This window comes from Myodes glareolus, chromosome 5, assembly GCF_982192425.1.
Source record: "Myodes glareolus chromosome 5, mMyoGla1.1, whole genome shotgun sequence".
Taxonomy (NCBI): domain Eukaryota; kingdom Metazoa; phylum Chordata; class Mammalia; order Rodentia; family Cricetidae; genus Myodes; species Myodes glareolus.
In genome coordinates this window covers 708,001-732,234 of record NC_142030.1, presented here as the reverse complement: position 1 = coordinate 732,234, position 24,234 = coordinate 708,001, and the positions used below count along the sequence as shown (strand labels likewise).

The 24,234-nt window shown below is 47.0% G+C and overlaps 1 protein-coding gene across 2 annotated transcripts in view; it reads left to right on the top strand.

Annotated features, from left to right (window-relative positions):
• The window catches only part of Plxna2 (plexin A2), a 202,802-nt gene that overhangs the window by 5,008 nt on the left and 173,560 nt on the right, over nucleotides 1–24,234 (top strand). For both annotated transcript variants that reach the window (XM_085687500.2, XM_048439337.3), the window contains exon 2: nucleotides 19,476–20,738. In XM_085687500.2, coding sequence (XP_085543626.2) covers nucleotides 19,551–20,738 — 1,188 coding nt within the window. In that variant the 5' untranslated portion in view covers nucleotides 19,476–19,550. The remainder of the gene's footprint in view (nucleotides 1–19,475; nucleotides 20,739–24,234) is intronic.

Genomic DNA, 24,234 nt, shown 5'->3' with positions numbered 1-24,234 from the left:
GAGTGTGTGTGTGTGTGTGTGTGTGTGTGGCGGGGGCATTAAGCAGTGTTTACCAGACTTGCAGGGGAAGCTAGCCTCACAGGAGAGGTGTGTGTGTGTGTGTGTGTGTCTGTCTGTCTGTCTGTCTGTCTAGGTGTAACTATGAAAGGCCAGCCCCACAGGACTTATCTGGTCATAGGAGGCTAAGAGAGGCTTGGACCTCTGAGTAGCTAGGGAAGAGAAGTATGCTCAGATCAGCAGGCAGTTCAGTCCTGGCTGCCTCACCAAGAGATTTTTTCCTTTTTTTTTTCTTTTTTTTTTTTAATCGGCAAGTAAAGTTTTGGCCCATCCCCAAGTCCCTGCCACAGGCCTTCCCTTCTTCTCACTCCCTAATGTGGATTTCCAGCCAGTCTCAGCAGAAGCAATGCAGCTCTGGAGGAGACTTTTTTTTAAAGACCTTTCAGGAACTAAATGCATGTCAACGTTGTATCACTGACTTAATCTTTGTCTTCATATTCTCCCTGGGAGCCTGTCTCTGAATTCTAATTCCCCCTTTCATTTCAAAAGAGGACAATATTGAGAGGGAACACGCACAGAGCGCAGAGGCTCCTCTCATCCACTGAGATAATAACTGTGCAACAGGGGATGGAAAAATATTGAAGTTTGGGGATGGGCAGGGAACCAGAGATCAGTGTCTCCTCAGATCTAATACCATTCCCTGATATTTAATCTCAGCTTCCCTCTGGCTTAAACTTACCTAGGGTCAAGAGGGGAGGACAGGGGAAAGAAAGAAGCTAAATAAGATAAATGTGTTGTGTTATGAAAGTTTAATCCCGCTTTTCCTTGCTGAAATTACTTTCAGGATGAGAGAAAAGGCAGTAAGTTCAACCTGTCTTTCAGAACAGAAGTGGGGAGGGGCCCTGGGGCACAGACTGAATATATGGTAAATGACTGTATGACTGTCTCCCCTCTATGACCCCCAACATGTGCGTGCGTGGGTGCGTGCACACACACACACACACACACACACACACAGGAGAGAGAGAAAGAGCCCTACAGCCCTCAGAGGCTCTGCGAGCATTGAGCATCGTGCTATCCAGCAGACCTACCTCTGCCCTTTTCCACCCCTCATGAGGACTCAGACTCACAGACTTTCTGTTTTGTGTTTAGACAGCCTACCTTGCAGCTTTGGTTTCTCCTTTGGGTGTTAAGAGAACATTACTTGAGTCGTTGAGCTACTGTTTCTGCCCCTTATGGTAAACCACACAGACACTGGAAGCAGGGATCGGAATCCATTCAGATTTAAATAGATAGAGATCGATCACTTGTGTACTGCCAAGAATGTGGCAACTCACGGCTCAAGGATAGAAGAGCAAAAACTTCTATCCTTAAGGAAGGGCTTCCCCTTCCTTCAGAGCTTGTAACCTGTGTCATTCACTGCATGATAGATTCCTGGGAGAATTGGTTGATGCCTGAAAACTCCCGGGTCCTATTAAGAAGGGCCATCTGACCACCTCTTAATGCCATCACTACACCTTAACCTCTCCCATGGGTCTTAGACTAGCAGCACTGGAGTTGTTTCCTATTAATCGGTTCCCCAGAACCGTTTTCCCAGAGCAAAAAGTCTGGAGAGGTCTTCCTGCTGCATTCCTTCCCAATATCCTACGTAGAGCCAGAGGCATGGACACTAGTGTGGTGGACCAGGAAATGTCACTGTTCATCCCTATTTCAATCTGCGTGTCTAGAATCTTATCTGAGGTGAAGGTCAAGGAGGGCCAGTAGAAGGAGATTAACAGGAAGCAGATGCCAGCTCCCTCGAGGACTCTCATTCCATCATAGGAAATAGAATTCTTCCTGAACCCTTTGCACTGAGGTGTCCCAGGTTAAGAATAGGCCCTGGGCTTCAAAAGACCTGAGAAGCCCTTGCAGTTATGCCCAGGAGCATCTGTGTGGGTATATGGATGGGTATCTTGAAGAGGGGCCTGCTAATTGTGAAGAACTTCTGAAGTTCAGGTCTTGGACTGTAGCTGGCACCTTGGCTTCTTAGTGTCAACCCAATACAGCTACTCTGCTGTGAAGTGCGGACTTGTGTGAGGCTCGCTCAGTGTGAATAAGGGCACTCCAGGAACAACAGTTCATACCACTTGGAGAGCCACCAGGACAACTCTTCTGTGAGCACACCAGGCACCTGACCTCTAAGCAGGAGACAGGCTAGGAAAAGGGGGTAGGTTCAGGAAGGACTGGTAGAGAGCCCTTCCTGCCTGTGGAGATGGAGGACCAGCCTGCTGGCAAAGTAGCAAGGGGATGTTACAGCTTTGAAGTTGTTTCCTGCTTCTAAAAGTGAAAGGCCTCCACTGAGCTGGGTAAATATTACACTGGCCTCTGACCTCCCACCTTCCCTGCCTGTTCCCCATCTCCGCTTCCCCCTCCGAGTTTTTTGTCCCAAGGAACTAAAATACCTGAAGGAGAAGAGCCTAGTTTCTGAACTCCCTAGAAGACCAGTTCTCAGTGGAACCCAGACTCCTTCCACATCTGGAGATAGGAGACCAACCCTGAGCCACCAGGGCCCCACTCTGAGTCCATGCTCCAAGTTTAAGTGCTGCTGTTTCTGAGAAACTCCATGGAGGATGGGATGACTGACCCTCAGCCTCAAGCAGGAGCTTCCCAACTGGGTCTTTCACAGTAGGTCACAGAAACCTACAGCGCCAGGACTTCTGTGAGCAATACCCCCAGGTTTATCCAGGAGAATGAAGTTCTTATCTGAGTGACCCAGGGTAGCAATCCCTCCAGTTTTCCAACTCAAGCTCTTATAGAATAATTTAAACCACATGTGTAACTGGAAAGCCAACAGGCCTACTAAGAGCCACACAGATGGTTGGGAAGTGTGTGGTGTCACACACAGCTCCTGCCACATAAGAACAAAGAAAGAACAAAGGACTTCCCTTCACACGTTTTGCACCCTTCCTGAGGGTTTCTCACCTGTTGACCTTCTCCAAAACTCCATTTGTCCCTGGTAGCAGGAGGGAGATGAGAACTTGCCTGACACTTTGGTGAGCTGACTCCTCCCTTCTACCTAGCACCCCTGTCTCCCTCTGTGTTTGTGATAAGCTTTTTGTAATGTTCAAGAGCTTTCACTTGCCTGTGTTTTCAGAGCTAGGCAGAGGAAGATGGTGTTAAGGGAGTTAGAAAAAAAAATAATTACTGCTGCCAACTGGAAAAGTTATTTTAAAAATCTAGAGCAGAATAAAACCACAGACATTCTGAATTCATTCACACACACACACACACACACACACACACACACACACACACACTGTTTTCTCTGTATTTATCTGGAATTTTCTGAAAAGGTAAGATCTTACTTAAAGAAACTGTATGTGCTTAAAGTTTAAAGACATGGATACTCAGTGGAATCTGGAGAGAGGAAAACCCGTGGTAACCTTGGCAGTGAGGTCACAGGGATTTTTTATGGTTGACCTTTAAATATGAGAGTTGAGATCTGAATTCTGACTTTGCTGTGTTTGGGTTTTTGATACCTTCAACTCTTAGGAGTAGAGAAGGACACTGTCTTAGAGCTAGTCATTTGGCATTGTTCATTCAGCCTCCAGAAGAGCAAGGGCAGATGCTTGGCTGTGCTTAGGAGGTGCTGTCCCACACTGAAACGAGGTGCATGGGACAAGCACAGTAGGAAAAGTGTTGGCAGGTGCGGGAGGGCCCAGAGACTTGGGTCTAATCCTTGGCCTTTGCCCATCAATTGTAATGCCTTGCAGCACACCTGGGGAAAAGCATTACCTGTCTTCTCTTAGGCCCGTGCGCTGTCCCATAGCCTAGCTGGGCAAGAGCCTCATTCCGTATTAGAATATAGAAAAGGGAAGGTGGCACTGAGAAGATATGCCTGCATGTTTGACATGACCATACAAAGGCCTACTTCAGGAAATGGGGACAGGCATAACATGATGCCTCAATTCTCTTTGCTAAGTATTTCTAATGAATTAAAATAAGCAGATGTGGTGTGTAGGGCACTTGGAAAGTGTTTCTGAGGATTCAAAAACAGCTTTAACCTAAGTTCAAATAACAGCTATGAAATCCAAGCCCAAACCGAGCAATCGATTGCCCTTTATCACAAAGCAAAGCGTTATTCACTGCACTCCAGTTGTCCCTGCCCACTAGACCTGCCTACGGAATGGAATCACTTCTCTCTCCAGCCTCGTGTTCCCACCCTGTACCCAGGACCATCCTCAACTCTCTATTCCTGGGTTTGGCTAGACACACAGCTCGTGATGAGGCAGTATCCTCAGGAGACCTCACCACGCCTCTTTTCCTGCCCATCTGCCGGCCTTTAGCACACATCCACAGCTTCCACTGGCACTGAGCAGTGTGGGGAGAGAGGCTCCCCCTCTTTTCAATAGCTCCAACCAGCTTTGCTCCATCCATCTCCAGTCTTGCTATTTGCACAGTCAATGGCTCTGGCAAGGCCAGGCGGCCTTTCCCTCCTGAGAGGCACTGTGGGCACTGTTTGTGTTTCGGTCTCTATAGACTCAGCATTCACAACTTGAAGAGGCTAAGACAATGACCTCAGCAGCTGCCTGCAGACTGCTGGCTGGGAGGCACAGGCCAAGAGCTCTGACTTTCAGGGATCTGCCTGCAGAGGAGAAGAGGCAGGGAGTGTCAGGCCACCAAGGTTTTGCCCTCTGCACCTGTGGACTTTCCCAGGCAGCTGTGTCTGGCCCTTAGGGATCGGGATGGATGGGGGATATGATCCAGAGGTTCAGACCTCTGACGTCTGCTGCTACATATTCCCTACATTGTTGTCACAGCGTTCCCCTAGCTATGATGTGAAGCCTTAAGGGTATAGGGTTAAGGGAAGTGGAGGCCCCTGACTGCTGATTTGTGCCCTGGAAGGGCCAACACATTGGTCCAGGGAGAAATGAAGGCCTCGACGAGGATCTATCCAGATGGGAGAAATGTACTTTATTTGCAGGGAGTTTGAACACGGTACTGCCTAATTCAAGTCTGATTGAACAAATGTTTATAGAGTATGTGCAGTAGGCCGAACATGATGGAAAGAAGCTAAGTCGCCACTCCCGGCTCTTGCTGACTATGTGGTAGGAGAGAGATCGAGCACACATACAGTCATTAAAGATATTGCGGGAAGACGAGAGAGACGTGAATCAGAGCCATCCAACCAGGAAGAGGCCATCCCTAGAGGACACGAGCTGCATTCTTTGGAGAAACCAAGCTACAATCAAAAAACGACCAGGTCTCCAGCAATGAGTTGTTTTTAATGAATTATAAGATAAACAGGTGTCATACGTAGACTATTTGGGAAATGTTTCTGAGTATTTGAAAGGTGGGACAGAAAGGCAAACTAGCTGTTTGCTGAGTCCCCTTCTGGCCCTGCAGGCCGGAGCCTCTTGCTGTGCTGCTCAGTAAATTAACTGGACAAAAGGCTGTTGAGAATAACAGGGCAGTTTCAGCTCCGAACAACTGACCCCCAGCTACTGACCGTAATTCCCAAGTAAGTACAGTTGGTCTCACAACTTCGCCATCCTAGCCGGCTTCAGAGCAGGGTGCTAGGAAGGCTGGGCTAGGATTAACCCCAGTTTCCCCTGGAGCCAGAATTCTACTAATCATGTTAAAATTAGCACTCTCTCTGCATTCTGGGGCAGAGCTGCTGAACTGAGGTTTGGTCAATTCTCAGCTAGCAAAGGCTCTAACTTCTAATCATTGTCATAAACAAGACTGAAGCAGCTGCTCACTCCAGTCTATTATCAGCTTGGTTGGAGACAGAAATTTAAATGACAGGAAGATGCTTAGCAAAGAAATGAAAGTCAGTGTTAAAAATAAGGAAAACAAGACAGCTTGTTTCATTGAAATAGAAGAGTTATTAAACAGCCTTGAATTAATCAGTGATCTGCCACGTCTGGGGATTGAAGACCAGGAGATGGGGTGGAGAGCCAGGAGAGGTGAGTGGGGAGAGAAGCCCCAAGGCAGTAGGAAGGAGCTGTTACAGTCTGGCCTGGCTGCAGAGACTTGGCCTTCAGAAAGGAGCTGGGTGCAGGTTTTCTGTCCACAGGGAAGGTCAGGCTGTGGAGGGGAATTTGACACACTTGTCTCAGAGTGCATGCATTAGAGCATCTGGACTCTTTTCATCCACCAATACCCATGCAGCTGCTGGGGTTGTCTATAGGCCCCAGCAACCCCGGCAACTCCAGCCCCCCTTCTCATCAGTTGGACTTGGGTAGAAGCCAAGTGGCATTTGGTGGCTGGTCAGAAGTTCTCAGAGGTTCCCAAGAGTTCACCTCAGTGATAGCTTTTAAACCCAATCCTCATAACAAAGGATGGTAACAAGATGATACCCCAACTCTGGAAACAATATTGCCCACCCAGAACTGAAGGACAACCGCTAAAGAAGGTAATCTCTTCTTAGAAATGCTAGTTGCTGGCACTCACAAGGAACTCCAGGTATCAGGCAAACAGGATGGTACATGTAATTCTCAAAGCCCAGAGTCCAAGTCTTCCTTGCACACCTAGAACCTTAACCAAAATAGTTAACCTGGATTATTCCCACGTCTTATTACCTGTGAAGTGGTGATGCTAAGGCCTTTGGCCCTCACAGAATTGCATGAAGAACATATAAGTGGGGTGATATGCCTTAAGGAATACCAATCGCTTTGCAAAGTAGAGTTCCAAGGAGACATGGAACAACACATAAGAAGAAAGGTTTCCTGAAAGGGTTTGAATATGTCTGGGTGAGGGATGACTTGCACACATGCATGGAGGGAGGGAAGCAACATCCATGCACATGCATTGCCTGGGAATAATACACGGGATCTTGAGTCTGTCACTGCAGGGGCATTTTCTTTGCTATTTGACCCCGGTACATTCTTTCTCTTCACCCTTGGCTCCCCATCCCTCCAACTACCTCCTGGCTGTTTACCCTTTTCCAGACTTCTCTCTCACACCCCATTCATCATCCTGGGCCTGATTCTCTTAGTCCTCACTGGGGAGTTCTTTTCATCCCCAGCAAGCCTTAGTCCTCCCAGGCCCTAGACTTTGATATGTCTGTCTGGAAATGATAAGACCTCAAAGGTATTCGGAGTATGTTTCTCTGTTCCCTCACTGATGCCGCTGCAGGTAGTGAAGGTTCCTCCAGGTTGGGTACCTGTGTGTTTTGGCACAGATGAGTGCCTAAAATAGAGAGACTTCTGCCAGGAATTTCACCCACCCCTGCATTGCCACTAATCACTTTTACTGGCTTCATGTTACTTCCTCTGCTGAGTGAGTGAATGTGAACCTGTCTGCTATCTAAGACAGGCTGCTTGACAGTATCTGTTCTGCAAGAGCCAGAGTCTCAAAGGAAAAAGTAATGGGAGCTGAAGGTGGGAAGGAGCAAGCTGTTCAATCAGCTTCCTTGAGAAAGAGTTGGTTCCTATTCTAAGACTGGCTCTTGGTTCAGAAAAAAAGAAAAAAAAAACAGTTGGGGAGAGAGACTAGGGAGATAGGATGAAAGAGAAATTTCTTTTATGTAATGAGTAAACCCTGTGTGGAAGAGGTCAGGGAATGTGAGCTGCTGCCTGGTGGACTGTCTTCTCAGCACCTCCTTTCCATCTTGACTCATCCAAAGGCCATGAGGACATAAAAGGATGACCCAGACATGGTACAAGTAGAAGACTGTCAGCAGAACACACAGGATAGGACCTGCACACTGACTCAGTCCAAGAGGGCTGGGTCTCCAAATCAAAGAGCTAGGTGATAACCTTTCACCCAGTCTAGAACACGGCATCTTGATCTTTGAGCAACCACTGATGCCCATGGGATGGTGAGCAGTGTTTCTTCAAAAATAGAAACAGTAATAACTTGGAGTTGTAGAGTTTACAAAACATTTCATAGCCTTGTCTCCTTGATTCTCACCATAACCCTCTTAGGTATCTTTTTTAAAAAAAAATATTTTTATGGTTTAGTTAACTTTATTTTATGTGCATTGGAATGAAGGTGTCAGTTCCCCTATAACTGGATCTTCAGACTGTTGTGAGCTGCCATGTGGGTGCTGGGAATTGAACCTGGGTCCTTTGGAAGAGCAGTCAGTGCTCTTAACCACTGAGCCTTCTCTCCAGCCCCTCTTAGGTATCTTTTTACAGAGAGGAAAGTAAGGTTCTCTTCCTCCAAAGGTTCAATAAATGTTCAAGGTGACCCAGCTAGACAGAATAAGATTTGAGCACATCTGTCTCCAAAGACCATGTGTTTTTCTCTGTAGCAAGTATCACAGTGGGTTGCTGTAACTTCCTCACAGACATATTTTGTTCTGAGCCTTCCTAGAGGGCTTTCCCTGGACTGTTCTGCTTCTGATCACTTTATGTAACCAACTTGCCATATTTTTATCAATATATGCTTCTCGTATTATTCTATGGTCTATAGTTTTAGAGTTCTTTTGCCAAGACATTGTGTACAAGCTGGCAGTATCCCTTCTTTCTCCTCTCCATGTTTCTCTCTTAACTAGTAATTCTCACCTGTAAGTTAAAGGTGAGCAACAGCTGGAATCTTTCTAAACTGCTCACTTACTTCTCTAAATGATCAGTTGTGGCAAATCTTTGAACCAAGCATGACAAATAGATCAAACCATTTCTCCATGGAGTTATCAGGGATAGTGTCAGCTGGGAAACACCCGAACAAATGCTCATTTTCCTTCTCTCCACTGTTCAGGATCACACTGAGAGCATTTCTGAGTGAAAGACACTGTGCCTGGCCGTGCTGCACAGCAGTCCAATAAGTACGAAGGAGTTCTGCCCTCGAAGAATGTCTAGCCCAGGATGTTGTCACACACAAAGGAGTCAGTACTGCACTTTGGTGGGTGTAGTAGTTGCTGAAACCAGAGTTTCCTATTGCTGAAGAGCTGAGAAAGGTGAATAGGGTTTGGAGAGGTGGTGCAGAATGCAGAGAGAGGGGAAACTGAGCCAAGGGTCATAGGGATGCTGATAGGAGTGAAGTTACTCTCAGAGAGGTGGGCAGTAAAGGCGAGAGAGAGAGAGAGAGAGAGAGAGAGAGAGAGAGAGAGAGAGAGAGAGAGAGAGAGAAGAGCGAGCAGCCAGCAGGAAGGGCAGGAACCTGGGCATCCATGGGGATGCTTTCTGGGCAGCAAAGGGGAGCTGTGCCAGGTATTTCCATAGTGAGTCCCTCACTTTGCCCACGTGCCTGGCAGCATGGGTCAAGGACTCTAAGAGACAGGACCCCTTGTAGGATGTGTGAACCTGGGTCTTAGCTGCAGGTGGCTTTCAACAGAGTTTGGCACAAAGGACGGTCTGAATGGTAGTGATAGAACTATTATATAAATAGTACCCAGGGGAAGGCAGTGCTGGTTTCCCGGGGGTTGAGGCCACCCTTCTGGACTTTGGGGAGCCCTAGCTTCTGGATGTGGATACCATGGACAGCAGTGATGAGGGCCACTGTTCGTAACATGAAGACAGAGGCTTTAGGGATGGAACAAGCTCCTTTCCCTGGAGCTCATCCAGCCTGAGGCCATCAAGGGCAGAAAGTGCCTCACCTGGTCCTCTGGTGGGAAGAGGTGGGGGCAGGTGGGAAAGTAGCAACATTATCCTCCTAGAAGGAAAGCTGTGGTGAACTCTGGGGGCATATCCATGGATCTTCTAGTCAGCCGAGAATGGGGTGGAGAATGAAGGATAGCCTGGGACTCTCTCTGACTTTTTCTTTCCTGACCTTTTGTTTTTCTCTTCTCCTGCTGCTGTGGACTGAAATTATGTCACTCATTCTCTGAAAACATTATGTTTAATGGCAGCATAATATAGTATTAAGTAGAATAACTGCAATTTGTTTCATCACTGAAATGGGAAATTTTTAACCCTGCTTTCCTGCCCCCATTTCATTCCTGCAAGAGGTGCAGGCTTTCCCTATACAATAAAGAGGGGCAAGAGGAAAACTCTTTCACTCCCCACTAAAGCATACGGGGATGCTCTGAACGGTGACTCCCTGTTCTCAAGTCTTTCACCACAGAACACTCCAGACTCTACCTAAGTGAGGTTAGCCCCACTCCAACCCTGTCCCCTTCCTACAATAAATGACCACTTAGGGCAAATTTAAAGGAGACTGTGTAGTCTCAGATAAAATATTCACCAAATTTAATTTAATGTTCTGGTGAGTTATCCCAAAACTTAATGAAAAGAGAATTTGGCTGGAAAGTAAATTTTAGAAATGTGGCCCCTGTGGAATACTGGGGGAAACACCTTGGCCCCGTGAAGCTCTGTCTTCCAGCTGAGGACGCCATCAAGGTGCTCAACTATGCTTCTTCACCTGCTAACTGTGGAGCATCCACAAACTAAAGATGAGAGGATTCCCAGTAGTGCAGGAAACATAGCTGGTGACCATGGTCGCTAAGAAAGAGTGGCAGCAGTGGCCAGTCTTCGTTGGTCTTATTTCTATGATCACCCTAGTCATGACCCTTTGGATTGGATATCTGCTAACATGAATTTGTCCTAGCAACACCATCATCCCATGCTTATACGTTATTCCCTTTGGACAAACTCTGGGAATTTCTCTCCCTGTGCTTTAACCTAGTATCAACCAGAGCATCAACTAGTTTAACCAGAGCATCAACTCACTGCTAAGGTGGCTTCAATGGGGGGCTACTTAGGATCAAGGGGGCAGCAAACCACCTTTTCTGGTCCCCCTTACTCCAGAGGATAGATAGATGTACCCTCAGGATCAGCTACCATAGCCTCAGAACCTGCTAATGTATCCTGATTCTTTTCATCCAGACAAGAGATAGCCAGAGCAAGACAGGCTTCTCCCTGTCCTTTCCCCAAAGGGGGTTGAAGAGGGCAGAACCCCATGAAGGGGGGTGGTAGGTGGCGTGGCAGGGAAGGCAGCTGCTTGAAATTGATTGCTCTTGTAGTTTAGTTAATACCATGTAGCTCTCTCAGCTTTGCCCTGGTGGCGACCTTTAGATAATAAAGGGAATTCTGGGAGATTTCTGACAGGCTCATGACATATGGAGCAGGTTTGCAAGGTCAGGCAGTGTATCTCCCTGCTCCTGGCCCTGGGTAATGAATCTTGTTTTGACTTTGCAAAACTAGCCCAGCCAGTACCCCAGAAAAAAACAGAACCCTTACCTTCCAATCCACACCAGCCCCTCAAATAAGTGCACATCTTGGGACCCTTCATAAGTCAGAGAGATAACTTCAAACTTTTATAGTCTGAGTGAGGAAAGGACAAACAGTGGATGTTTTGCTAAGGCCCCAGGAGAGCTGGTGTGGTTTCCAGGGCTCAGCCAGAACCCTCAGAGAGAGCTGGGAAAGAAAACATCAGAAAACCCTCCCTGGTGTGAAGACCAGTGGTCCTGGGACAGGATCCACATTGAGAAGGAACTGGAGTGGGAATGTACAGCAACCATCCCTGGGAGTTACCATGTTCCATGATCTGAGGGCTAGTAACAGTAGCGCTGTCTAGGAAGGAGTAGAAGATAGGAACAGGAGAAGTCCAAAAAGGAAAACCTACTCCAGCAAAAGAGCACAGATTAGCAAATCCTGGGGTTCATCCCAAGCTCTGTTGCAGAGAGTGGTGGATCTTTTGTGCATTGCTTAGGGTAGGTAGGAAGCAGGGCATAGCTTACTGCCCTCAGATCTCCAGAACACCTGTTCAGCACTGTATTTCTGCATTTCCTTCTGCCCCAATGGTGAACATGAGTCTCATTCTCTCTCTGTCTCTCTCTATATATATCTTACACACACACACACACACACACACACACACACACACACACACACACACACCTCAGAAAGTAAAGAGAATTCCTAAGTCAAGAAGTTCAAACCTATGACTTTTCCCTGCTATTGGTTGGTTCTATCTGCTATAGCAAACATTTTCAGGTTGGTAGAATCAATGACATATTTCAAGGCATTCTGAAGGTTGGGGAAATCCAGCTTTCAGAGGTGTTGCTCTCAAGGACCGTGAGGGAAGATACTGTTCCAGGCCTCTGTCGTCAATGCGGAGACAATGTCTTCTCCTTACCTATCTCTGAGTTATCTTTCCATGCATGCCTCTCTCTGCGTCTACATCTCCCTTTTATAATTTATTTATTTTTATTTTATTTGCATTGGTATTTTGCTTGCATGCATGTTTGTGTGAGGGTGTTGGATCCCCTGGAACTGCAGTTGCAGGCAGTTGTGAGGTGCCATGTAGGTACTAGAAATTGAACCCTGACCTCTAAAATATCAGAGAGGGCTCTTCACTGCTGAGTCATCTCATCAGCCCCTTACATTCCCCTTTTAGTGGACATAATGGGTGTATTTATTGAAGCCCATCCTAATATCCTTCTATTGGCCTAGTTAGTGAAGTAGAGACCCTTTATTCAAATACATTTAGAAGTCTTTGATACATTCTGAAGTTTTTCGAGGTTAGGACCTCAACCTGGGAATATTGACTAAAAAGACACAATTGGGCGTTAACCCGTTATCCCATCCTTCTGGCTTGGAACTGAGTCCCCATGATGGTGCCTGGTTATTCAGTCTCTCTCCAGGGTCAGGGAAGCACATAGCTTGATGGAATTCAGGGGCCTTTGAAAGACCAGAGCAGAGGACACCATGCTAGGCAGACAGCCCATTGTTACTTCCTGCCTCACTTCTGGCTGTTTAAGTATAGAGAGTAGATTTAGTTTAATCCCAACTCCACCTTTGAAAGTAATGCTGAGGGTTCATCTTACTATAGAGAAAGGGAAAGTCTGAGTTACTGTTACCCCCAAATTGTCTAGAAATATGCAAGAGGGGATACAATACAGACTACCTTCTTAGGGGATATAAAGGAATCAGAGCCTTCTCTTCTCCTCTCCTCTCTTCTCCTTCCCTCCCCTCCCCTCCCCTCGTCTCCTCTTCCCTCCCCTCCCCTCCCCTTCCCTCTCCTCCCTGCTCTGGGCCAGAGCTAGCCACTTAGCTTCGAATAACACTGGAGTCTCTGAGGAAAATGACATTCCTGTAATGAAGCACATGCAGCTGGTACAGCAGTGACATCTAAATTGTTCCTTTGGTCCTGTTATTTTCTATAGGAAATTCTCCCTCTTCCCTCCTCCCTCCCCCTCTGCCTTTAAATCTTGTGCATAAAATACGCTAATAACAATCTTGGTGTCTCCATGTGAGTGACAGCTGAAATAAGAAAAAGACTAATCGTACCTCCCGCAGCCCTGTCCCTAGGAGATTCATTGAGCCTTCTCCCCACCCCATCACATTCCCTCTCCCCCTCCCCCATTCTCCCTTTCTCCATGGTCTCTTCTCAATGAGAATCATGGCCATTTGAATAATAATATTATAGGCTCCATCAGGGTGACAGTAGGGGAAAAAAATCGGCTCAAACCCATGATTATTCCTTCAATCTAATAATTATTTAAATACCAGATAACTTCTTTCAGTCTAATTGCGGCCTTTCAGCCATCCGTGTCCCCAGGGCCTTTGCGATCACCCTCTTGCTCACCTTGTGCTACCAATGTGTCTGGACCAGCTCTGAGGTTGGTGCTGGAACGTGAGCTTGGCCCACTATGAGGGAGGTCATCCTTCTATTCTTCCATTGCACTAACCCCATTGAGCCAAGGGAAGACTAGGTAGGATGTATATCAGAATCTCTGCTTTAGACATTTCTGCCTCCTGGATTTTAATTCATTGAAACTTGAAATCCAGTGAGGCCTTCTGACATCACAGGTCCAACTAAACCCCTGCCTCTGGGTATCCCTTTCCAGCCCTCTATGATGCTCTACTTCAAAAACCTCCACAATCTCTTCTGCAGTCTATCTTAGAGAAGAGCTGTCTCCCTTAATATCCCACCTCAGCTGGATGTGATGGCACACTCCTTTGATCCCAGAGGCAGGCAGAACTCTGTGAGTTCAAGGCTAGTCTGGTCTGATCTATGTAGTAAGTTCCAAAATAACCAGAGATATATAGAAAGACTCTGTCTCAAAAAAAAAAAAATCTTCCATCTCTTCTGCTACAGCACTAACTCTGTTGGAAGAATGAATTTTCAGTGCTGAGAATAACTATGACCCAGCTGTGAAATTGTCTATGACCTAAAGAGGAGGTACACTGAGGACATCAGAACTCCCAAGACAGAAACTAGATGCCATTCCTGGGGATGACTTTTGCCAGGGCCTGACTAGGCTAGAGGAGAGCAGAGGAGGCCATTATCCAGGACTGGACAAGGATCATTCTAATCACATCTTCTGACCTACATCTTGGGTTTCTTGGGATCTGTCCCCAGGACCAACTCTTGGTCCAAGCCAGCACCACACTCCCTTCTGGTATGTGCTGGATTCAACACTGGAAGATAACCCTGTCCCCTGGACAGCCTCCAGGTGAACAGAACCATCTCCCAAGAGCCACTTTCTACATCGAGGGAAGAAATATTAGCTTTGTGTTACAAGGTAGTCTGCCCCTGACTGATTTTACATCTTATGGGGAAGTAAATTCCTTTTCGTAGGATTTGGGGGTTTGGGTTATTTTTTTTTTTCATTTGAAAACAGTGGTAAGTGGCAGATTAGAGTAACTTTAAAATGTCCTTTAATGCCCACCCTGAAGCAAAGCTCTCAAAGTCCTGCTGACTATAAAAGTGACCTAGAGAGTGGACAAATTAGCCTTGGAAGAAGGAGGATGAGTCGTCCTTGGGCTGCCAGATGTGTCCTGCCCCATCTCCCGTCTGACCCCCTGTGTCTTGCTGTGTATACCATGCTGTAGAGAATTGGTCAACATGGTCATCACTACTCACCACTACTGCTGTGGTGACAGGAAACACCGCAATGGTTCTGGAAGTGATAATGATGACAGTGATGTAAAGGGTGAACCCTGTCAGCACCATGATGGTGCTGGGGATTAGAGTGGTGCTGGGTGAAGATGGTAGAGCTCTATCAGCACCGTGATGGTACAGGGGATTACAGTGGTAATGGTAATGGGTAAGGTGAAGATGGTAGAGCTCTATTAACACTGTGATGGTGCAGGGGATTACAGTGGTGCTGGTGCTGGGTAAGGTGAAGATGGTAGAGCTCTATCAGCACCGTGATGGTGCTGGAGGTTACAGTGAGGAATATAGTGACCAAACTGGGATGGCAGACTCTATCTGGGATGGCGGAACTCTGTTGACACCGAGATGGCACTGGAGATGACATGACAATAACAGTGGTGGGTGATAGGGTATGGAAGGCTGAGCTCCTTTATTACCACGTGGTACTGGAGGTAACAGTGATGACAATGGCAGGGACAGTTATGCTTTATTAATGCTGCAGTGGTGCTGGAGGTAACGAGGGGTAACAGTGGCTGTGATAGCAAGGGCAGGTGGATAATGGAGCTCTGTCTGTGCTGCAGTGGTACTGGGGTGACAGGATGATGAAGAGAGTGGGAATCGTTAAGTCCTATCAGTACTGGAGTAATGCTGGAAGCTCCAACAGTGATGATGGGGAGGGTGGAGATGGTGCTAGTACCCATAGCTCCTCATGGGTACTATGGCATGAGATCTAGCATGCACTCTGACTCTATCACAAAGCTCTATGCAGTTCTAATTCTTACTGCCACCACTTCCTCTGAGGTGAGGGAGGTTAGTCACAACATGCACCTAGACCTCACAGGAAGGGCAACAATGGTGGGAGATGGGAATCCTGCATAGAGCTGAGCTGGAAATGCCTCACTTTCACTTCCTTCCTGGATTGTCACTGACGTTTATGCCAGCTGGTCAGAAAGGTATCAGATGCCTTAGGTGGCTGTCATCAGCACCTGCCTCTCTCTTGGTTCCTAATCAGGAAGATGGTGTCATCAGACCTGCAAATAAAATATTTAGTGGCACCTGCTTTCCCCAGAAGCAAGTGTGAACTCTACTTGGTGTCACAATCTCCATGGGGAAGATGTTGAGGAGGCTCTGAGGGTGACTCAGAAGTCTAGGACAGTAGGTTCCCCTGACTGAGAACTTGGGAAGGGAGAAGAAAACTGATAGAAGAGACAAGGCCCAGAATATGACAGCTGACTTTCTGAACAGACACAGAGAGAGGATGTGGTGGAAAGTGGGACGTTTTATTAAAAGAGAACCCCTGTTTGGCATTAACAGAAAATCAGGCGTAAGGGAAAGTCCTAACTGTTCAGTGTCACAGGCTTCAGCCAGTCTGAGAATGGGATATCTGTTCTAAGACTGATCATATGGCAAAAGAAAACAAGGAGCTGCAAATATCAGTTTGTGATAAAGGTTAAGTCCTCCTGAGCACATGGCATGGTTGACGCTTCACTGAGGACTTGTAACTGTGATGTCGATCCTGCATGGCAGGACCCAGATCTAAGTCCATTTCAGATAGATGGGGAGACAGCATTCCCAGAGTGGCCTTGTGCCCTGACCAGGTGCACAGAGATGAAGTTCTGCTTAAAGCCACATATCTGAGTCCTTCATCCCAGAGTTTAACCATACCACACTGCTGCTTTTCACAGGCACAAGGTGGCTGCCTTTCTTACCCTGAGCTCCCCTGGGTGCCCTGACCTTTGACCACCGAACCCTGCTTTAGAGCTCTATCTTGGTTCCATCCATCTTGACACATAAATCTGTGAGAGTCAAGATATCAAACCTTTCCATCCCTCACCACAGGAGAGAGTGTCCAGTAGTAGCTGCTGGGGTGGGTATCCCCTGGTCCTGAGGATGAATTTCCTGACTAGTCACCAGGATCATGCAGTTACAGGGGTACAAAGAAAACAGGCCTGCTTCAGAGATGTGCTGGAAAAGCCTGTCTGGTCAGCTACACAGGCAGTACAGAAGGAACTCAGTGGCTATTTAACCCAGACTCAAGGAATGAAGGAGATGGGCCTCAAGGCATCATTTCATCTGGAAGGAGGAGTCTTGCAGACTGGCTAGTTTTGACAGCTTAGGAAACAAACTCAGGGAAATGCTAGAACAGTACACCCACTAGACAACTTGTGAGTGACAGACATTAGACCTGTGTTCATGAACTCACTGCACTTCTATCTACGCTGTGGCCACAGTCCCTCTCATCATCAGTCCAGTTTCTCCACTCAGAACCCAGCTTTCAGCTGCCTCCCTGATGTCTTCAGAGAGGCTGTGTTAGGACTTGTGCTATAATATAACAGAGAAAACGAGCCTGGGTCTGTTCTTTTCCCCTGACACTTACCTTCCAAATAAGCTCTGCCACGGGGCCAGCAGGTCAAAGCTCCCCACATACTGTCCATCCATGGAAAAGGAAACCATAAGCAAGAAGTCAGGAATTCCAGTTCCATTTCCCATTAGAGCCCTTTATGATAATGTAGCGGGTACCAGTGGTGTGGCTAAGGAGTTTCCCTACAGAACCACACTAACTTTCAGGACAACCAGAGAGCTAGGTACTGCCATTACCTCATTCTAACAAAGATGGAAATGGGACTTTATCAGTCTAATGTCCCAGATTTGTTCCAAAAGCCTCTCAACTCCTGAACTATGTCAGCGAGGAGGGAAGCTAAATGGTTGACTGTGTCTTCCGATGCTGGTCTCTGCTCTCTGGACTCCTCCTTGTGTGCATGAGTTAGGCATGTATGTGGATGTGTGAGGTGGGAAGCAGGAGCATGCAGTCCATAAACTCAGTGCCACTGCGCTTCATAGAGAATTTCTATGCTGCAAGCACCAAAACCCTGCATAGTGACAGGTTGCTTCATCTTCAAAGCTTGTCTTGAATGGACGATCTGTTCTCATGTTACACCCTCTATCTGAAGCCACTTGTAACCAGGGAGCCCACCTGTGGCCCTGTCTTCTAGAGAAGAGCATGCATGCAGTGTAACCTCCTGCAATTCCCCATTTAGCTGGAGAGTTTGAGGATTCTGTTATTTCCTTTCTGCAGCTCCTCTTGAGGAATTCACGTCCTGCTACCGGCCTTAGGACATAGCTAAAAATAACCTGCTTTTCAAACTGCAATCTGGGTGAGTTGGGAGCCTTGCTTGTGAGGCCGGAAGGGCTGTGTTAGAGTAGTTAAGGTCAGCCCCAGCCTCGCGCTGCCCTTCCTCTTTCCAAGGAAGCCTGGGACCTCATGAATCACCTCCAAGACACCCATCAGAACCCCCTTGGAGAAACAGAATCAGGTTGGAACACTCTGGCACCATGCTGGCTGCAGACCTATGCTGCAAAGTGGAGGAGCAAGAAGGAGCATCTCTAAATATACAAGAAAAAACTGGGTGGGAGTGGTGTCAGGCTCATTATAACCCAGTCCAGCCAGCCTGGGTAGTTGAGGAAACAGGCAGGCAGGCCTTTGCTGAGCTACCTGGGAGCAAATTCTCTTCCTAGCTGGAGTGTTTCCATTCTTGTCGTCAGTGCACCCAGAGTTCTGTCAGTACTTGTCAACAAGGTTGTTCAGGCACTCTATTCAACTTGAGAAAGGCTCTCTTAGCCAGATGACTGCTGCCTCTTCTGGTGCAGCTTTCAAGTGACTACTGTTCATCCTTGGTCAAGCAAGTCCAGGGATGGCTGGGCTTCCTGACTTCTGTCTCCTTGCCCGGGATCTCCCCTTGCTGGTCTTTGTGAGTGCCCTCAGAGGTTCTTTCTGCTTACTGGACAGCTTCTTGTAATGATGACGAGATCAAAGCATGCAGGAGTGAAGGCTGAACTTGAAGCTCTGTGATCAAGGCCCAGGGCTAAACTCACAAATGATTGAATGGTCAGAATTCTCCAGCATTGACCAGGTAAAACTGACCCTCCAACTCCTCTTCCTCTACTGCTGCCCAAGTATGCCTCGCTAGAGCTCCTGCCTCAGGTGATGCTGCTGGGCTCCACCATCTATCCAGGCCTTTAGAGAGAAGACAGGCACTGTGGCCCTGCCTACGGAGAAAAGGGCTAAGGGGTTCCTAGAAGCCATGTATTCCTCTCCCATGAGGCAGTGGCTATGTCTGTCTACAGAGGAATAGACTCTGCCATTTCAGGGGGCTTTTCAGGTTCTGGGATGGCAGGCTTAGGAATCCAGTCTTTTTCGAATAGCATGCTTTCTATAAACCCCCTTTCCTCGGGGACAATGTGGGGCACCATTAGAGGTGACCAGCACTTCTCTTTCCCTATGGATATCAGAGCATGAGAAGACATGTGATCCCAGGAGTCAAGGGAGTCTGAGATAAGGAGAAACGTTATTGACGGATCGTACTGGAGTGGGGGCTCCTAAAGTGAGTATGTGGGGAAGACATCTCAGTCCTGGCATCAGCGTTGACTGGTTGAGTGAACTCCAGTCTCTTAAACTTTCTGAGAGATAAAACCAATGTCTTGAAATGGGATGCTTTATACAATGTAAATAAAACATACAAACAAAAGCATATTTTACAGCATAATGACTAAAGACCGATGATAATGGGATTCCCTCAGCATCCCTCAGAGAGGAAACTATGTTAAAAATAGAAAAACTAAAATGTAGCAAAAGAGACTCATAGGGCCAGCTGGATTTGGGAATTCTGGTCAAGCAATACAGCTCATGTAGAACTTACCTTTAGTCTGACCCCTTGCCTTGTGTTTTTCAGAACCATGTGAGAGCTGATCCAGAGAAGTGGAGTAGTATACAGAGGAGATATCCCTCCAGCCTTGCCCCTCTCGGGATGGAGCAGAGGAGGTCCCAGCTGTGGACCATGCAGACTGAGAACTTGTCTGTGGTACTGCTCTCAGTAGCCTGGCTGCTGCTAGCTCGTGAAACCACAGGTATGCCTCAATTCAGCACCTTCCACTCCGAGAACCGTGACTGGACTTTCAACCATTTGACTGTACACAGAAGAACAGGGGCCGTGTATGTGGGGGCCATCAACCGGGTCTACAAGTTGACAGGAAACCTCACAATCCAGGTGGCCCACAAGACAGGGCCAGAAGAAGACAACAAGGCCTGCTACCCGCCCCTTATTGTACAGCCCTGCAGTGAGGTGCTCACGCTCACCAACAATGTTAACAAACTACTGATCATTGACTACTCCGAGAATCGCCTGCTTGCCTGTGGCAGTCTCTACCAGGGTGTTTGCAAGCTCCTGCGGCTGGACGACCTCTTCATCCTGGTGGAGCCATCCCACAAGAAGGAGCACTACTTGTCCAGCGTCAATAAGACAGGCACCATGTATGGGGTGATTGTGCGCTCCGAGGGGGAAGATGGCAAGCTTTTCATTGGCACTGCTGTGGATGGCAAGCAGGATTACTTCCCTACCTTGTCCAGCCGCAAGCTACCCCGTGATCCTGAGTCTTCAGCCATGCTGGACTACGAGCTCCACAGTGATTTTGTCTCCTCCCTCATCAAGATCCCCTCTGACACCCTAGCCTTGGTCTCCCACTTTGACATCTTCTACATCTATGGCTTTGCCAGCGGGGGTTTTGTCTACTTTCTCACCGTCCAGCCAGAGACCCCTGAGGGTGTGGCCATCAACTCAGCTGGAGACCTCTTCTATACCTCAAGAATCGTGCGTCTCTGCAAGGATGACCCCAAGTTCCACTCCTATGTGTCCCTGCCCTTTGGCTGCACACGTGCCGGGGTAGAATACCGCCTCCTGCAGGCAGCTTATCTCGCAAAGCCTGGGGAAGCTCTAGCTCAGGCTTTCAACATCAGCAGTGATGAGGATGTGCTATTTGCCATCTTCTCCAAAGGGCAGAAGCAGTACCACCACCCACCCGACGACTCTGCCCTCTGTGCCTTCCCCATTCGGGCCATCAACTTGCAGATCAAGGAGCGGTTGCAGTCCTGCTACCAAGGAGAAGGCAACTTGGAGCTCAACTGGCTGCTGGGAAAGGATGTGCAGTGCACCAAGGCGGTAAGGAGCCTTCCTATGCTTTATTTGCTCCTGATTCCTTTGTAACCCTGTACCCTCAGCTTCTAGGCCAGTAAAGACCTGGGATAAGAAAGGGCATTAGGCAACTAGGTGAAGACTACTAATTGCAGAGTCTTGCCTACATTAGAGTCTTGAGATGAGTTTGCTGATTCATTAAATCAATACTAACACATGGCTCTGTATGCTTAGAGTGCACCAGGAATTGCTTTTGGTGTTGCTAAGCTGCATGACTAAGTTGCATGCTCTTAGAGAGCTTACCTACTAGTGAGGCAAGACAAGCAAACACATAAAACAGCCTAGCCCAATGTGGTGGTGCACATTTGTAATCTCAACACTTGGAAGGCTTGGAGGTAGGAGGATTAGGTGTTTAAAGTCATCCTTGCCTACATAGTGAGTTCAATGCTAGCCTGGCTACATGAGACTCTCAAGAAAATAAAATGATACTGCCTGCCAAATGGTAAATTTTCTATAGAGGAAAATAAAACAGCACAGAGCAATTCTAGAGAATATCTACCATTGAGAGAGTAGTATTTGGAGCAGCGGCTAAGACAGAGAAAAAGGCATTCCAGAGAGAGGTAGCAAGTGTAAAAACCTTGGGTCATGCCTAAGCATAATATGAACATCAAGGAATCACAGCTTGATCCAAGCATATGACAGAGGGCACCACAGCATACTTGTTAAGAATCTGAGCTTTAAATCTAATCAATTAGATTAAAAAATCAGTTCTTCCAGCTATATCCTGTGTGTCCTTGAGCAAGTGATGTGTGGTATCTGAGCTACAAGTTTTTCTTATTTAAAATAGAAATAATATTATCATTTTATTATGAGGATCAATTATTTATGAAAATAACATGCTTGGCACACACTATTTTTTCAGTAAACGAGCAACTAGGATTACCCCTGCTAATCACAGTAATGAAGGAAACAACTAGGATTCCCACTGCTGATCACAGTAATGAAGGACCAGTTATTTGCCAGTTATTTTACTTTCATAAAATAAGAAATCTGGATTTAGGTATTCTCCAGTTTGCCTTTTAGCACTAAAGTTTTCTGAACAAAGACCCCCTTCAAATAGGAGAAGTGGAGAGGAAATGTAAGGGTTAAACCCTTGCAGCTTCCACCCTGGTTCCCACGGCCTTGTCAGGAGGAAACTGCTGATTCCTGCTTGCCTCTCAGCCAAAGCTGAAAGGAAGAGGCCACTGTGCGCTGCTCCACTGGTGCCTCAGAGAGACCAGGCCTGAGCAGTGACCATGGGACGTCAGAGACACTGGTGATAGCTAGAAGACAAGAGGCTATTCACAGTGGTTCTCAACCATCCTAATGCTGCGACCTTTGAGTGCAGCGCTTCATGTTGTGGTGACCCCCAACCATAAAATTATTTTGTTGCTACTTCATAATAGCAATTTTTTTTACTGTTATGAATTGCAATAAAAAATATCTGATATGTGACCCCCGGAGAACCACTGCCTTATAGGAAAAAACTTCCTCTTCTGTCATCCCCTGGCGCAATATCATTTCAAGCAGCAAAAGAGTTGGGTGTGTAAACTGGTGGTGTCCTCGGGATCCTAACAGAGACCAAAGGATCTGAATTAGGAACTGGTGATGCTTTAGTGGCCTTTAAGAAATTTGAAGATCAAAGAGAAGCAATGGCCCTGAGCTTGACTTTAACATAGTCTGTGAACCAACATGTAACTCTCCAGTCAAAGATTTGAATATTGCTCCTAGAAAAAAAGTATGAGGAAGGGACCCATCATTCACAGAATATCAGTTACACACGAAGGACTATTTTGAGCAGTTCGTACCTCACCTGATCTTCACAGGTAAAGCACTAATTGTCATGGCCTTTTGCAAATAGAAAGACGAAGGCTTAGAAAGTGTAAATAAACTGCTTAAATCTATATAACTGTGAACCAGGAAGCAGGGTCTGAATTCAGGGCAGCTCACAGATACCTGATGCAGGCTCCCTGGGACCACTACCTCTGAGAAAAATCATACTTCAGTCACTGTCTGTCCATGAAAACTTAAAGGGACATTAGGCTTTGGGAATACCTAACAAGATATTGAGGAAGAAATTGTCATTCAATCCTAGGGTGTAGGCTCAGAACAGATCATTTTCTTTGCTGTTCTGGAGACGCTAGCATCAGGAAGAATCTAGAGAAACCCACAGTTGCCAGCCAGGGCTTTTTGCTTCTATCATTGTATCTCAGAAACTGGCTTAGTTGGCTTAGGTTGCAACACTGTAGCTCTACCAGTCCCTGGACAAAGTGATAGAGAAAAACTGAAGCCATGAAAACAATCTATAAAGAATTTTGACAATGAGCCGACTCTACTCTGTTATTTTACAGATGAGAAAACTGAGGCCCAGAGAGGGCATGTAGTAAGGGCTGGTGCAGTAAGGACAGGGCTAAAATCTAGATTACCTAACTCGTACTGAGCAGCTACTGCTTACAGAACAAGGATGAGTAAGAGAGGCAGCAAGGGTAGAGAGCAGTGGCTGGTAACTCCCTGCTTGGCACTGTCTAGTAACATGTTGGAAAATAAAACAGAGGAAGCAGGACAGCCCTGGTCTTCAGTATTTGGCAATTCCTGTGCTGTAAACACTGCCAGACAGGCTGGCTTCAAGCAGGAGTGACATCACCGGATGTAGAGGTATACATAGACATCTCTCAATGACCTAGCACTACTATACAATGGCTTTTTCCCTTCCAAGCTGTTCTGTAGACTCTGCCACCCAGAGCTCAAGGCCATTCTTACTCTAAAACGTGATGCTCTTTCTTACGGAGGGCTTATGTATTTTTAGCACCATCAGTCCCGCCAGTAGTAAGAACGGCAGCTGTCCACAGGTACCAAGGTCCCAGAGACATGTCCTAGTTCCCCTCAGAGCCGAGGTGGGAACACAAGCTTGAGAAAAAATAATGTGCTCTAACTTATTAACCGATTATTCAGAGGAAATGAAGCATCAGTTACTCCTCCCTGGTGAGGGTGAAAAAGCAAGGCTGAGGCGGCTTCTGTGCTGGTCACTGCTATGGCTTCTGTTTTCTGAGAAGCCTATTCTAGACCAGGTGGGACCAGCTCCTCCAGCACTCAAGGTCTTTTTTGGCCCAGAATCTGCAGCCTTTACTGCGAGATTTCATGCTGGGCAGTTAGCTGGGGTGTCTTGGAGCACCCATCAAGATTCAGCCTCGTGCCAGGCACTACGCATCCTCTATCCTTAAGAGTCATGTGGTTCCCTTCCTTGTTTCCCCCTCTCTCCCCAGAGAGACATCTGGCTGGGCATGCTGTGGTCTTTTGAAGCTAGAAAGCCCACACTCAGTGACATACCTCCTCCAACAATGGCACACTTCCTAATTCTTCCTGAACCGTCTACCAACTGGGAACCAAACATTTAAATATACGAGCCTGTCTGGGGACATTCCCATTCAAAGCACAACGCTATCCATCTGATTCCCCATTTGACAGTTCCAGAAGAGGATGCTGT